Here is a 15847-nt window from a genome sequence, read left to right on the forward strand (position 1 = left end):
GTCAGTCATGTCTGACTTTTTACGACCCCACAGACTATACAGTCCATGGAATTCTCCAGGCCAGAATACTGGAGTGGGTAGCCTTTCCCTTCTACAGGGGATCTTCCCAACCCAGGGATCGAACCCAGGTCTCCCATATAGCAGGTGGATTCTTTACCAGCTGAGCCACCAGGGAGGCCCAACAATACTGGAGTGGGTAGCCTATCCCTTCTCCAGCAGATCTTCCCGACCCAGGAATCGTACCGGGGTCTCCTGCATTGCAGGCGGATTCTTTGCCAGCTGAGCTAAGGTGGAGGATTAAGGACAACACTGTAAAGGGCTGGAACTGAAATTTAATATTAAGAAAATGGTAGTCAGGGAGCAAGCAAGAATCCTAAGAATCGGGGCAAAAATGCAGCACATTTTTATCTCTGGCTCTTGGAGATCTTCAAGAAGCTCAGAAAGTAGCTTGGCTTAGTCACTGTCCATACCTAACGCTCCCTGGCTGAGTTTCTGCATTTCTGAACTGGAGGCCTGACAGACTTGTGCCCGTGGCTGGCAGGCCCACTGCTCCAGGAAACCCAACAGGCTTGCCTTACTCCTTTGACCTTGCTGCCGCCCTCCAGCTCTGCACTTGGCAGAGGGTAAAGAAAACAGAGTCCAGCCCATCCCCCACTTCACTGGCTGAGTGACCTGGGAGACATCAGGCAAACCCCTGCCCCACGATGGAGACAGACACCCTAGCTGAAGGGGCAGCTTCCTGAAGGGCAGTTAAGGACAGTAACCAAGGGCCCCCGCCGGGTCAGAAAGGGAGCCTGAGACGTCGGGGGGCAGAAACGGCGAGGGTGGCCAAGCGCGCACTGGTTTATTGCCCAAACCTCGCATTCTAACAACTGTGTGACAGGCTAGGGAACCCCCACACCTATGGCCGCTGAACACAGTTCCTGATGGAAAGGTTTACTGGAACACAGCGTAGGCAGGGCATACGGGGAAGGCCAGCCTTGGAGGAGGCCCACGTGGGTCTTCTGCAGAAGTCATACTCCACCCGCCAAAGTAAGAACACCGAAGTCAAATGGCACAAACGATTAAGAGACCCACTGTGGCCGTGACAGAGTTCTGCAGCAACTCTCATGGGATGTGGGCTGTTGTTCGGGGCGGAGCCTGGGTGCTCAGGGCCTCTGCTGGCCTACCAATGAAGGCCTGAGGGCGGTGTCTTCTCATCTTTATTGCTTTCCAGGGAGAAGGGAGGGATCCGGACGTCAAAGTGGGAACCATCAGGCCTCTCGAAGCGGAAAGTGCCCCTGGGAGTCAGAGAGAAACTGGTTTAGAGGTCTGGAGAGCCCTGTGCCCTCAGCACCACAACTGAGGCAGAATAATGCAGGCCTGGGCTCTTCTGCCTGGCTCATGCCAGGATAACACTGCCAGGGACCCAAGAGCCCATCCTGGCCCTTCATGAAAAGAAGAAATGAAGTTGTCCTGAATTCAGCCCTTCGATGCACCCTGGATAGGCCACCCAACTATGCTTTCAGGATACAGAATTAAACACCAAGGGAAAAAACCAACTCATTGGCAGCTCTGTAGCAAAAAGTCACCAGACCGCTTTGACCTAAGTCCTCATCCCACAGGGGCCTCCCCAGATGGCACAGTGGTAAAGAATCCACCTGCCAATGCAGGAGATGCAATAGACACAGTTCAATCCCTGACTAAGGAAAATCCCCTGGAGAAAGAAATCTCCAGTATTCTTGCCCGGAAAATTCCATGGACAGAGGAGCCTGTCGGGCTATAGTCCATGGAATTGCAATTAGACATGACTGAGCAACTGAGCACACACACACACACACACAAATTCCACAAAATCACGGAGAACTGGGAAAGTCATAAATCAGGCAAGACTCACACAACGATGAATGGCAGATACAGCTCCACCTCAGGACTTCACTGGGTCCAGAGTGAACTGCATGCTATGAGCTCTCACTTTCTGACCTGCAGTGTCGTGGACCTAAGCTGCCCCCACACCCACTTACTCACCACATGTGCCCACTGGAGGCCTGCAGGGAGACGTGGCTGCTGTACTGGAAGGCGGGCTGCTCCTTGGATAACACTGGTTCCTGTGAGGGTTCAGGCAAAATAGGTCAGACCAGACAAGCTCCCTGTACCCCAGGGCCACATGCTGACCATCACCGAGTCAGGACCAGATGCCCTCTCATGCCTCCCACCATAACGGCCGGCCAGCACCTCCTCTCACAGCACCGCCATTGACCTGGGCCTTTTACTCTGGCCCTGAGAAAGATAATCTCAGACTAAACATCTGAGGTTTCCAGACAAAGATGACAAGCCCAAGATCTCTGCAAATACCCCTTTCAGCGTCTATTCACTAAGTGCCTTATGATCAGCAAACATCTGCTAACTTAAGTCCTGGTCATCATAAGGTAATAGATGTTATCCTAAAAAACTGAGATTCTGGTTAAATAACCTGGCCAAAGTCATGCAGCAAGTAAACAACACAGTGGGCGTCTGAAAAGAGATGAGCTCCAAAGCCCTGTTCTTTCTATCCCACGCTGCCTCCCCAAGTCCCTGCTAATGTGTATAACTGCTTACTGAATGCGGCCCCTTCTCTTGACTATTTCTCAGGAGAGTGGGTGGGGTAGCGCAGGAATTGCAAAGTCAGATCTCTTCAAGGGCCAGCAGAGGATGTATGTGTGTAAAGAGGCAGAGGAAGGACAACTGGGAGTGCTGGAGGGTGTGTACCACACCCAAAGGCTTCCCAATTCAGATTTTTAAAAAGGGTGGCCACCAACGTCACTTACTTGGCTCCAAATCCAGGACCTGCTGCTACGAGTTATAAGGACCATGGGCCAGTTAAATAACAGTCCCTCACAGTGAGGTTTCTCACTCTGAACAGTCCTGTGCTTTCACACACTGACCCCCTGCCCCTAACCACAGAGGAGGAGACCGTGCACTAAGCTCCCAGGCCTGCTGGGTGTGACCAGAAACCAAGACTGTTAGCCCAAAGATGCTCACCCTGCCCACCACCCCTCGGCCTCGCACTGTCTCCAAGGTGCCGGACAGACTGAATATCCTCCAGTGTCGCTCCCGGAGCTGAACCACGTCACTGTCGAGGTTCTCCAGGCGGATGCAGTAGCGCCACTGTGGGAGCAGGGGAGAGACTTCACGTCTGAGAAGGAACAGAACCTGGGCTAGCCCCCTGGCAATTCTACGAGAGAAAAGGGCAACGAAGGCCAACACCTGCCCTGCACGGGTCTCATCTCCCGCCCCGGAGGTGAAGCCCCCACCTCCCACCTGCCCCCACAGGCATGCCTCCTGGGCTCCCCTCCTCCCGAGATTAGACACTCACCCAGTAGACGTGGGAATTCTGGGCTTCCTGGGGAAAACAAAACACAAAGAATTTCAGTCCCCGAGGGTAGAAAACGTCTATTCCAACCAACATCACTCCAGTGGAGCAGATGTATTCCAGGACAGATGCAAAGACAGAAGAAAGCCATAAGTATCTTGATGACGTGCTAACTATGGCCAACATGCCCAGAGGGAGGCAGGCTCCCTGGGCCCTTCCCTGGCCTCCTTCCTCTTCATCCTATCAAGATCACAGAGCTGGATGAGAACAGAAGAGAGGGCCCTTCCCTCTCACCACTCTCCCCATCAGCCTCCACCCCTTTGCCCACCACTGCTGCCCAGGCTGCTGTCTTCCTCCTCTGCCTTCCCACATCTCAGCAGGATTACAAGACTTAGAAAGATGTAGGCTGGCCTCCCCCACTACCGTGAGCTCCTGGAAGGCAGGTACAGTGTTTCATTTTTGTCACCCTAAGACCCAGGTTACGGCCAAGCAAGAAACAGCTCAATAAATGTATAAAACGTGGGAAGAGGAGCCTACAGTGATTTAAACAAGTATGTGTATGTTCTTCATAATCATGGCTCCCTTTGAGCCAGAAGAGAAGAGAGAGTCAACCTGGAGGCCTTCTTCCTGGGATCTGAGAGTTTCCTTGCTCTAGGTCTTGGTGTCAGCTCTTGCCAAGAGGGTGCTCGACCCCAGCCAATACATGCAGCACTGGAAACCAGAACCTCAGGCACATGGTTTAAATGTGGGACCCACACCAGCAGTCACACTGGGGACCCCACACAGAACCCGGGGGCCCGGCCCTGAGGGAAGGTACCAAGGCTCGGCACCTACCCTCATGCCCATGTAGAAGGGGATGACGGTGACACGGATATTCTCAGTTGTTTCCCGGTGGACATCAGAGAGCTCCAGCCAGGGGTGATTCTTCTCCTGCCAGGCCCGTAGTGTCTCCCGAGCCACAAAAGGGGGTGCTGGGGCAAGAAATGACTGGTTAGACCAGGCCAGCGGCCAACTGCTTCTCTTATAAAATCCTTCCCAGTGATGGCCAAGGTATAGAAGACACATGAGCAAAAGCAGCACAGGCTGGAAGAAGGCACAGGGCTGCCTACCAAGAATAAGCCCCAAGGAGGAATATGACGTCAGGGGAAGAGAAGTGGCCTGGGAGTTAGGGGCCCTGGCTCTCAGATCTCACTCTGCCACTACCTAGCAACCTTGAGTCGCTCTCATCATCCCTGAGCCTGTTTCCCTATCTGTGAGGAGGAGATAAAGGCCATCTACCCGACAGGTCTAAAGGGAGGTTAAATCAAGTTGTAGAAACAGAGCTTTGAAACTGCTTCTGTGACACTGTTTTTGAAGAAAGGGCCCTCCCATTACAGCTTCCCTTTATGAAAGAGGGTACCTTTTGTCTGGTCATACAGGAGAAATCTTTCAAAGAGCTCATGCTGGATAGGAACCTGATCAGTGGAGGTGTAGGGGAGGATGTCTTCGTGGCTGACATAATCCAGGCCTGGCAGAGAGACAAAGACAGAAAACTCACAGAGGAACGGGGAAGAGTGGGGCTGAAAAGAAACTCAATTTTTGGGCCTTGTCCCAGGGTGGGACGAAGCTGGCACCAAGGCTCTCAGCATCTACACGCCCTCCAAAGCAGATTTAAGGACAGCAGAAAGGCACTGGAATTCTCTTCCTGAGACACACCAGACCCCTCACCGATGGGCACCACTCAGATGCTCATAACTCACCTGGAATGGCATAGAGGGCCCGGCTGTCGTCGTGATTAGCCAAGAAAGTCACAGCTTCTGTCTGAGATCTCTGAGACTAAGGCAAGAAGCAAGTCATAGGTGTTCTCGGTCACTACCCAGTCCTGAGGACTTGGGGCCCAGTGCAGTATGGAACTGCTGGATCCCTCTCCTTCTCTTGGTCCCCATCAGGGTCCAGGCCTTCCCCATGGAAAGGAACCCCAGGCGCAGCCACCTTGCTTACTTACTATATGTGGACAGTCTCGGGCATCAATCAGCACCTGATAGTAAGTGTGAGTTTTGCCTTTCACCTCCTTCGAGCCATGGCCGGCAGGGTTCTCTGCTCTATGGGGCAGGAGGAAAAGCCCAAGATCAACCTGAGAAACGGAAGCGGGGCCTGCCCCAGCTCCCTGCCACCCCTCACTTAAACAGACCAGTGCCTGAACTGAAGGGGCTTAGCAGAAGCTGAGCCAATGCTCAGCACGCCCTGGCCAACGCTCCCCAAGCAGGAGCAAGCAATAGGGTGTGGTGAAGAGTCATCGTTTATCTTCCTCTCTGGATGCCTCTTTAAAAAAGGGGCCAAGCTGAGAAAATCAAACTGCTGCTTCAGTCCCTGGAGCCCAGAGCACCCCACTCTTCTCACATCCCAGGGGCTCTCTGTGATCACTTAATGGAGCCTTTCTTTTTTTAATGTACTCTAGGAGAAAGATTCTAACTGAACATCAAGAAATCAAGAAGCCTAGTTCCCCAAATGCCCTCTGGGGTACTTATAATGCAAACTAAGAATGCCTGGGGTGAGCATCCTGGGGAGGTCTGAAGGGACCCTTTGGCTTAAGACTCAGCACTTTTGTCTCCATGGGCATCAGTGTCAAGGGAGTGTTTGGGGAATGTTCCTAAGGCCCAGAAGGAGGCTGTCTTGACCGCTGGGACTCCAATTACATATGTCTGCCATGGGTTGGGCCTCCTCCAGAGGATACTGTGAGGCATAGTGAGAGGGAAACTTACTTTTCTGGGGCTGCAGACGCCACATCCCGGTCATAGAGTCTGGCCTGCCAGGGAAACAGGACGACACCTCGGTAGCCAAAAACACTGTGAAGGAAAAGCTGGGAGAAAAGAAAGGTTCAGTGAGTCTGCAGCCGAGCAGGTACATCCAGGTGGGGCCCAGACCACTAAGTGGCACGGGTGGTGGCAACTCCAGCACAAGGTCTTGCTGTTCTTTCCCTTGGACTCTGAGATCCACCCAGACCAACTGTGGGCACGCTTACTGTCCCTTCACCTGGCTGACTTCTACTCAGCCGTCAGGCCATAGCCGAGGCCTCGAGGAAGCCTTCCCTTCCCTCCCTTCCACTTAGCCGGTGTATAGCCGTGAACCATGTGCATGCTGTAATTCTTTTCTTAGACTGTCAACTCCATGAAGGAACTGCTTTCTGATTTCATACCAATGCATAAAGCCCATTCTATTGGAGGCATACAGGGGGAAAAAGCTGAATAAACAAAAAGTTCTCCTTATCTACAAGGGGCCTAAATCTATCTCAGTAGATCTGGCATAAAACTGACTCAGAAAAAGAGCCTCACACCCAGAGCTTAATTCACTGCACTCAATTCAACTAGAACAAAGCATCAAAAAGCAGGCCCTCCACTGGCTTCCCACCAACCACTATGTTAGATGACTCTTTAGCAATAGGACTTTCTCCTCAATATAGTTCAAACCATCTCTGTCCACACTAACTTGGAAACAAAACCCGATGACACATGAAGTGCATTCAAATCCAGGAAAACAGGGACAAAAAAACATGTTAAAACAACAACAACAAAACTTTTGATTCTGGTCTGGCACCAAACACCAAGGCAGAAAATCATAATGTTCAGGCCTGTGACCAAATTTCACCCTTTCAGAAGCAGAGCACACCCTGAAAACCAAAGATGATGCCGCCCAGCACTCACCTGTCCAGTCTCGTATTTTCCATTCTGTTTTGGCACCTCGAACACACCAACTGTCTCCAAAACTTTGCCCTCTGGTCGGTTTCTGATTAGGAAGGAAAAGGAACAAGCAACTGAAAAGCTAAGAAGTGAAGGGTACTAATCCATCAGAAAAAGCTGCTAGGATACTGGGGGGGGCCGGGGCCATGACAGCGGAGAAGGGTCGCGGCAGTGGGGCCAGCTGAAGCAGGGAAGGGTCCTGCCAAGCTACCCCTCCACAGAGATTCTGCTGCTCCTCCTCTGAGGACCAGCTGCAGATGCCCGCTTGGTTTCCATGAGATCTGACAGCTCCCAGATCACTTCTCTCTTGATCTTAGCATTCCTCGTATCACGCCCTCAGACCCTGCTTCATCGTATCCCTTGCCTCCATTTCTTCCCTGACCCATCCTCCTGACCTCCCACAGCAGTGACTGCCTTTCCCACCTTGCATTTCAGTTATTTGTGTCACTGTCTTATCTCCATTAGAGACTGTAAGTTCCCCGGGAGCAATGCTTGTGTCTGATTAGCCTGTGCTCCCTCTCAGAGCCTAGCGTATAAGGGGTGCTCAAAAGAAAACTTTTGTGTCATCATGCCATGTTCATTTCCACCTCTAAACTGCAGTCCTCATCCTGGCATTGCACCAATGTTATTCTCTCTATCTAGTTTTTGTTCAGATTTACATCAATTTTCAGAGGAGTCTTAAATTGCAAATAGCTATCATCTCTCCCCCATGTCCGTGTCTCATCTCAGCCACTAAAAGGTCAGCTGTCACAGTGACTTCTGGACCCGACTGCTTTTTCTGGGGGCCCTTCAAAGCACCGCTTTCTTACTGTTGTGGAGAGGTGAACTCCATGTCTCCTTCCACTTGGTTCACCTGCCCCAATTTGATCTCTCTGGTCTCATCCCTAGGCACATTGTTCACACCATCCCTGTGGCTTCAAACCCCCTTCCTCAAGTCACATAAAGAGAGTATGTGCCCTCAAGGTCACGCTGAAGCCTGGGACCCACGCAGGGCGCAGACTCGGGTCCTGTTTCCCATTTCCAGCATCTTTCTGAGAGAGGCCTTGACCCGCAGTCATGGGCTGAGGGTTCAAATCAAAAGCCCTAGCACTTAATTGAAGGACTTCCCACTAACAGTGGCGCTCGGATGTCCGCATTCGAGGAAGCAGGCTTTGCTCCGAGCAGGTTATTAGTTCCCCCTCGGAGCCAGTCCGGCACAATCCAGGACTCTGGGCCGCGCTCCCTTCCTCGCTCCTGGCACGCGTCCCAGGCAGCGCAGGTCGGCTCTCGGCCGGAACTCTCCCCTGGGTCGAACTCCTATCACCCTCTGCCGCTGGGCCCTCTGGCCGGGGACACGCTCCCTAGGCTCCGGGCCCGACCCCCGCGCTCCGTCCCTCACCGGGACGAGAGGTGCCTCCGCGTCGTCGTGGTCGCCACGGGTGGGAAGGCCCCAGCTCCACCCGCCGCACAGAGCGGCCTCGGCCCCCGGGTCCCAGTCAGCGACCGGGACCACCAACGACTGCCCACGGTCAGGGCCCGCCGGGCCACACAGCCCGCCATGTCTCGCCCGAGCTCCCGCTGGGCTGCTGACACACCACCCGACCCGCGGCCGGGCGGCGTTCCGCCCCCGCCCCACACTGCCCCGCGCCGTTGCCCCGCCCCTTTGGCTCTCTGCCCCGCCCCGCGAGCTTCGCGCTTCTTCCGGCGCAGGCGGACGGAAGTCTCGGTTCTGGGTCACCTGACCGTAAAGTCGGCTAGTAATGGCGTCTAGCTTGTTAGCTGGCGAGCGATTTGTACGCGCTCTGGGTCCTGGTGGGGAGCTGGAGCCAGAGCAACTGCCCGGGAAGCTGCGGGCAGAGCTTGAGGCCGCGCTAGGAAAGAAGCACAAGGGCGGCAATCGCCCGGCTCGCCTGGTTTCTTTCCGCCTGATCCGGGATCTGCATCAGTACTTGAGAGAAAGGGGTGAGCCCCAGTCTCCGGTTCAGAGTCGCCTCTTTTTTCCCCAGAGTTTAGGCCCTCCTGAGGTGTTTTTTCCTGAGGGGGTGTATCTGTTGCTGAACCAAACTCGCGGCTTCTTTCATGACTCCCAGCAAAGCCAATATACTGAGGCAGGGTTATGGTGAAGGAAAGTACAGTATTTAATGCAGGGTGCCAAGCAAGGGAACGGGAAACAAGGCTCAAATCCACTCTAGCTTGGAATTTGAGTTAAGGAACTTTCGTTTAAAGGAGAAGAACAAAGAGGCTAGGAATAATAGTCGTGTGACTTTTCCTAACTGTGGTTTCAGGAGTCAGAATGTCTCTGATTTACGATTCTCAGGTCACGTGGTCCTTGGCTCCGGTGTCTGTTAGCTCACTTTGCCCTGGAGAAGCAACCAGAGTTTTCAGGTTAATGATGATATTTATAACACTACATTAAAGATGTTATCAACAATAGCAGTTTGAGTCATCTGACTCTGGTTCATTAGTATTCTGTTAACACAGCATAGAAGTTAGAGGGGACAGGAAAAGGAATAAAGTTTTGGATAGAGAGATGAATTGTAAGGTCAGTAAGGAAATTTCAGTTTGAGGGGGACTGGGTTTCAAATCCGTCACTCTCTTTCACCCATGGAATGATAATCTGGCCAACCCAAGAGTAACCTCACAAACCCTGGGGAACCAGCCCACTCTGTTCATAATTTCCATGGGAATTTTTCATGGATGACAAAATTTACTTGTGCAGTTTCTGTTCTCTTGAGTCTCATCTTTACATCCAGGCCCACGTGACCCTTGAGGAAATACAAATTCTAACTCAAAAGCACAGCACAGGTTCAGTTTCTTCCTTTTGAGCCACATTAAAAAAAAAAAAAAAAAGGCAACATAGTGGGCTCACCCTGTGTGTGAATCTAGATTTCTTTCCATCTTAAAAGCAAGAGTGGTCACATCTGATAGAGTTGGTTGGTTTTTGTTTTTGGATATAGAATGATGGGAAGTTCTGTTGAAATATCTGGACTGGGAGTGACATTTGAATTGTAGTCCTAATTCTGCTACTGACTCTTCATGGAGGAGTCATTTCTCTTCCTTGAGCCTCTGTTCCCTTATATGTAAAGGGGTCCAGTATGGCAAACTGGCATGTAAGGTCTTTTGCCAGAATTAACAGCCTGCCCAGAAGTGTGAGGGGTAGATTATTCAATTATTAGAACTAAAAAGGACCTTAGAGGGCATCTAGCACAGTGTCCTCTAAGTATTCACCATCACTAGGCCTTAAACCTATTTAGGGCAAGTTCTTTTGTGGCCACAGAAATGACCTAACTTAAAGGCAAATATAAATGACCTACGAGCTGTGACATTGGTTGGGTAATTGAGAGCCAACAATTAAAGTCACCATGTAGCACTAGTATATGGGATTATCTATGTTTCTTTCCAGTTGAAAATGAACCTGGAGATGAACTGATATAAGAGTAGCCATGTTTTATTTTGGTAGAAAGAATTGGCGGGCTGGGGACTTCTTTGGCAGTTCGGTGGTTAAGATGCCGTGCTTTCAATGCAGAGGGTGCAGGTTTAAGAATTGGGCTAGATCCTTCTCTGATCCTTCAACCTCACCTCTATGCATTTTTCCTCAGGTTCCAAACTGTACCTTCATGAGCTCCTAGAAGGCAGTGAAATCTATCTTCCAGAGGTTGTGAAGCCTCCTCGGGTATGTAAGGGATATATTTGTGAGAATGGATGTTGACTCAGTTGGGTTTATTCATTTTACTTCCAGATTTATGAATCTTTGTGCTCAAAATTTGTTCTTTGAATCCTTGAGAGCTGGGGTGGAGGAAACCAGATATTGTCCTCCCAGTCTGACAGCTTGAAAAACTGATACCCCCCAAAAAAAGTTTCCAAAGCACTGGAGGCAGGACTGGTGCCTGGGTCTTCTTAGCAGTACTTTGCCCCCTGAAACCAGTGACTGTGACGTGTTTTCTAGCAAGCTGGAAATACCATTCTTCTTCTTTGATTTTTCTGCCTCAGAACCCAGAGCTAGTTGCTCGTCTGGAAAAGATTAAGATACAGCTGGCCAATGAGGAATATAAGCGGATCACCCGCAATGTCACCTGTCAGGTAAGAGCCCACTCTTCAATATGTGGACCCTGTAGCCCCTGAAAGCAGGGCCCTGCACTGGGAAGACACACAGATGAAAGAAAGTGTGGAAACCTGGTTTGTATACTATTAATATTAAGGGACTGTAGAAGCTCTGTGCTGCGTACAAGCCAAATACAGTTCCCATCCTATTTACTGAGACTGTCGGCTCAGATGGTGACTGATTTTTAAAGGTTGTAGAGGTGGAGATGAGCCGGGAGCCATTCTTTTGACAGAGCACCCTACTTTTCTCTGGCATGCACCTGGCCCAGAGGAGGAGAGGGATACACGGGTACTGGAAATATACGTCTCTTCTCTGAAATGCTTGATCCAGAGTAGACTCCAACTGGTCCTAGACAAAATCCAGGGAGAAGACAGAACTAGTGTGTTGGGTATAAAGAGGGCTGAGCCCAGACTGACAAATGAATACTCTCTGGGCTGCTTCCATTCTGAAATCCTTTGCTTTTTCTTTTTCCAAGGATCCAAGGCATGGTGGAACTCTCAGTGACCTGGGAAAGCAAGGTGAGGTACTAGGAAATCAGGCTGCGAAAGCCTGTCACTGGGATGGGTCAGCCGTGGTCCTCCTTCTCACTTCATTGCTCAGGATTTAAGCCTGAGCTGTTCAGGCTTGCTGTTTGAGGGAAGCCTGGCTGATGGGGGAGGCAACTGTGAGATAAAAGGGCCTCATGGAGGATGCTGACCTAAAAGTTTCTTGCCCGGGCTCCTCCCCAAAGTGAGGTCAGTGAAGGCTCTGGTCATCACCATCTTCAACTTCATTGTCACGGTGGCGGCTGCCTTCGTCTGCACTTACCTTGGAAGCCAGTATATCTTCACAGAAATGACCTCGGTGAGTAGGTTCTGGGCAGGGCAGAGTGCCTCAGTTGGGAGTGTTGGTGGGATAGGGAGGAGGTATGCAAAAATGCCTTGAACAGGTTATGTATTTATGTGATAAACAAAGGGAGCATTTGATCTGTCCAACAGTCATGGAGGTAGATAATAACCTCAAGAGAATCAGGATCCAGTTTTCTTCTCTTCCCCCCAACTTATGGGCTGGATTGAGGTCCTCTCCATACTTGTTAGGTGCTAGAGGCTCCAGAGCTGGAAGCTGGTCTGCATCCCATAAGCCTGATTCTCTCCCTTCCCAGCGAGTACTGGCTGCCTTGATCGTGGCCTCTGTGGTGGGTCTGGCCGAGCTATACGTCATGGTGCGGGCGATGGAAGGCGAATTGGGAGAACTGTAACTGTGCTTCCTCATCGAAGTCCGGAGACTCCAGGGTCTCAGCTGCCAATTGCTGATTCTCAGTCAGTGATTTGTACTCAGCCAAGCCAAGGCCACGTGCTCTTCCTGTGGGACAGTCCCATCCTGTCGGTTAACAGAGGGGGCCATAGAGGACACTCAGACAACAACAGGAAAGAACTGGTCTGTCTGTACATTTTCCCGAAGCCAGTGCCCATCTGCCTTCTACTGTCCATTCTGGGCATTGCTGGGGCTGGGTTTTTCCCCCACTGGAATCAAAGAGAATCCAGGCCTTTCCAGAAATAGACCATACTGCCTTGAACTTGCCCAGGTGCACAAGTCAGTGGTTGTCCTTGCTCCACACATCTTGATGCAGACCTGTGATTTATATCAGAAGACTCCAGTAAAACAGAGGGATTCGCTTTCTTCAGTTTGTGCTGGAAGAGGAACTGATCAGAGGACATCAAATAAGAGAAAGCCAGTTGGTACAGGATGGTGCAGTTGTACACAAGGCAACTTTGGAATCTTAGTTTCTGCCTTCATCTTCTTCCTTCTGCTGGCCTTGTTCAGATTTCCTATGTTTCTGCCTGTCTTCAGTATTCATCAGCCCTCCTTCAACTTCCCACCTTCTGGTCACCCTTTGCTCTGCTTCCAAAAATGAAAACAGTTCAGATAGCAAAGCAGTATGTCTGCTTTTAATTGCAAAATCCCTTGTACTTGTTTGTATTTGTAAGGAGAGTATGCCTACTGTGAATTGTCTCAGCTAATGAAGGGAGAGATTCTTTGTAGACTGGTGACTGTTTCTAGATTGAACTGTATGTGTAATTTATATGAGTATACACATAACAAAAATATATGGTATGTGTACATATTGTCATACATAAGCCTGTTACAGGTTATTTTATGCGGATTCTTAAACATATCTGGGTAAGTGCAAAAAATAGTATGTAAAATTGTTTTACATGATTGCTTTTGGTCTTCAAAACCATTCCAGAGGTTAGAAAAGGAAGCGGTTTTAGGTCCCTTTTCCAGAAGACAAAACTGAGGCTGAGAGAGGTCAAATGATCCTCAGCAGTCCTTTTTCTGTTAAAAGGAGCCAAAGACTCCTGAGTTATCTTGAAGTCTCTGTAATGTTACACTTTTAAGAACTTAGATTAGTGGTGTGTTGATGGAATCTGTATAAGACTTTTAGAAATTACAGTAGCATTATTATTTATCCAATAAATATTTATCAAATCCAGCATATTCTATTGTTTGTTTGTTCATTTGTTTTTATAACTTTGGCCATGCCACACAGCATGCAAGGTCTTAGTTCCCTGACCAGGGATTGAATCCGAGCTCCCTACAGTGGACGTGTAGCATCCTAACCACTGAACCGCCAGGGAATTCCCTCCAGGGTGTTCTTATTTCAAATCTTATGACAACAGAGAAGTCCAAAAGTTTCCATAGTTGGTGAGACTTAATTCAGGTCTGCTCCTAATGGTAGACTCTTTGTTTCTGTTTGTTCAGTGTATGAGCTCCTAAGGTCTTTTTTTTTTCCCAGGACCCTCTTCTGTTCTTAGAAATTATACACTCATCGACTCAATAGACGTTTCCTCTACAGTATTGCCGGTTTCTTGAATTACAGCAAGTCAGCCTCTAAAGAAAATATTCTGCTTGAGTGAGAAGGAGGGTGTAGGCCCTTCTGTTATACCACAGATCATTTTGTTGAGAAATCAGGATTTCTGTTGTTGACTGGAAGAAATACCAACTTGAGAAAAAATACAGGTGGCATTTTACAGTGTTTTTAGCATCCCTGACTGTTTGAGTTAAAAAGCTACACTGAATCACTCTTTGCTCCTGATGAGCAAAGCCAAGTCAGATTTTTAGAATTCAAGTAGATATCATCTCTTTTCAAGTGGCTGAGTCTTGCAAGTGGAAAGAGCTTTAGCCTTCAGACTAATATCTGTGCTACGTGCCTAAAAAATCTATTTGAACTATTTGTTTTGGTCTATACTCCATTCTCCTCCTTTGACAATATCTCTGGGATATATGGGCAGAGAACAGTAAGAAAAATGAGGAAAAATCTACAGATTTTATCCTGATACATATAAATCAGAGAACCAGAGAATTTTAAAACGCTACTGAAACTTAGAGAAGTTGATTTTTCCATCCAAGTAGTTCACAAACACACTAATATTCCAGAGGATCATCTGACTTGTCCCAAGGCTACAGAGCTTAGTTATAGCCAAAGCTCCAACCCCTGGCTCTTGGCTCTCATGTCATACCTCTTTCCACATAACGCTATTCACTCTCTTCTTAAAATTAGAAAATTGGTCAAGTGAAAGTACGTTTGAAGTACTAACATGAGTGGGAACTTATTCTCGCCATGTACTTAATAACTGTTAGCTGCTGCTTCTCTCCCTGACCTTCATGAGTCTTGAGGTTGAAGTTTTCATTGTGTCTGATGCAGTTCCTAATTTTCTGTTTTCTCTCCTGCTTATTTTCCTTCATACTTAAAATGCTTGAGGGAAGAGTGGAGAATACTGCCTATTTGTGTAGGGTCTCTATTAAGCTTTGGTATTAGGGAGCCTGACAACACATGTGCCTTCAGACAAACTTGTGGGGGTTAGGCTGATCATCACTTTGCTTTTGGCATTAGTCAGTCATATAGAACTACCCTCCATTTCCACTCTCATTAAAGAAAACATATTTCATACATTGACCTAAAGATGTCTGGGCAGTTCTGATGATCTGCATCAGGGATCAGCAAAAAAAGAGGTATTTAAAAAAATATGTATCTTAAGCATACCAACAACCCTTTTAGAAAGCAACTTGTCTCAGCCATAAAAAAGAGTGAAATAATGCCATTTGCACCAACATGGATGGACCTAGAGATTATCATACTAAGTGAATTCAGAGGAAGACAAATGTCATACAATAATCACTTATCTGTGGAATCTAAGAAAATCATACAAGTGAACTTAATGACAAAACAGATTCACAGGCTTAGATAATAAACTTACGGTTATCAAAGGGGAAACGTGGTGGTGGGGAGGGATAAATTAGGTTGAGATTAATATATACATACTAAAGGAAATCAGTCCTGAATATTCATTTGAAGGACTGATGCTGAAGCTGAAACTCCAATACTTTGGCCACCTGATGCAAAGAACTGACTCATTGGAAAAGACCCTGATGCTGGGAAAGATTGAAGGCAGGAAGAGAAGGGGACGACAGAGGATGAGAGGGTTGGATGGCATCACCGACTCGATGGACATGAGTTTGAGTAAGCTCTGGGAGTTGGTGATGGACAGAGAAGCCTGGTGTGCTGTAGTCCATGGGGTCGAAAAGAGTCAGACACGACTGAGCGACTGAACAGAACTGATAAATAGTCAACTAGGACCTATTGTATAGCACAGGAGAATCAATATTTTGCCATAACCTAAATGGGAAAAGAATCTGAAAAAGTGTGTAGGTATAACTGAAGCCCTTGGTTGTGCACAT

At 48.9% G+C, this 15847-nt stretch overlaps 2 protein-coding genes across 3 annotated transcripts; one reads left to right on the top strand and one right to left on the bottom strand.

Annotated features, from left to right (window-relative positions):
- Positions 1–829: 829 nt before the first annotated feature.
- On the bottom strand, positions 830–8609 carry POLDIP2 (DNA polymerase delta interacting protein 2). Its single transcript, NM_001098103.1, is given in 11 exon segments — positions 830–1280; positions 2008–2087; positions 3001–3126; positions 3335–3361; positions 4166–4302; positions 4731–4838; positions 5071–5146; positions 5316–5412; positions 6073–6170; positions 7012–7093; positions 8426–8609. Coding segments are annotated over 11 exon segments (1107 nt in total). The 5' UTR covers positions 8587–8609; the 3' UTR covers positions 830–1165.
- Positions 8610–8762: 153 nt separating this feature from the next.
- Positions 8763–13601, top strand: TMEM199 (transmembrane protein 199). 2 transcript variants are annotated; one of them, XM_005220087.5, is made up of 6 exons: positions 8763–8988; positions 10626–10699; positions 11017–11106; positions 11604–11646; positions 11859–11971; positions 12205–13601. In XM_005220087.5, exons 1-6 carry the CDS (start codon positions 8787–8789, stop codon positions 12286–12288), a joined length of 606 nt encoding a protein of 201 aa, XP_005220144.1. In that variant the 5' UTR covers positions 8763–8786; the 3' UTR covers positions 12289–13601.
- The last annotated feature ends 2246 nt before the right edge of the window (positions 13602–15847 follow it).

This window comes from Bos taurus, chromosome 19 (assembly GCF_002263795.3).
Source record: "Bos taurus isolate L1 Dominette 01449 registration number 42190680 breed Hereford chromosome 19, ARS-UCD2.0, whole genome shotgun sequence".
NCBI classification, from domain to species: domain Eukaryota; kingdom Metazoa; phylum Chordata; class Mammalia; order Artiodactyla; family Bovidae; genus Bos; species Bos taurus.

Excerpts from the sequence above, each read along its gene's own strand:
- TMEM199 (XM_005220087.5), top strand. The coding sequence starts at position 8,787 with ATGGCGTCTAGCTTGTTAGCTGGCGAGCGATTTGTACGCGCTCTGGGT. Across the intron at positions 10,700-11,016 it reads AGGTTGTGAAGCCTCCTCGG|AACCCAGAGCTAGTTGCTCG; the intron begins GTATGTAAGGGA and ends TTTCTGCCTCAG. Across the intron at positions 11,107-11,603 it reads CCCGCAATGTCACCTGTCAG|GATCCAAGGCATGGTGGAAC; the intron begins GTAAGAGCCCAC and ends TCTTTTTCCAAG.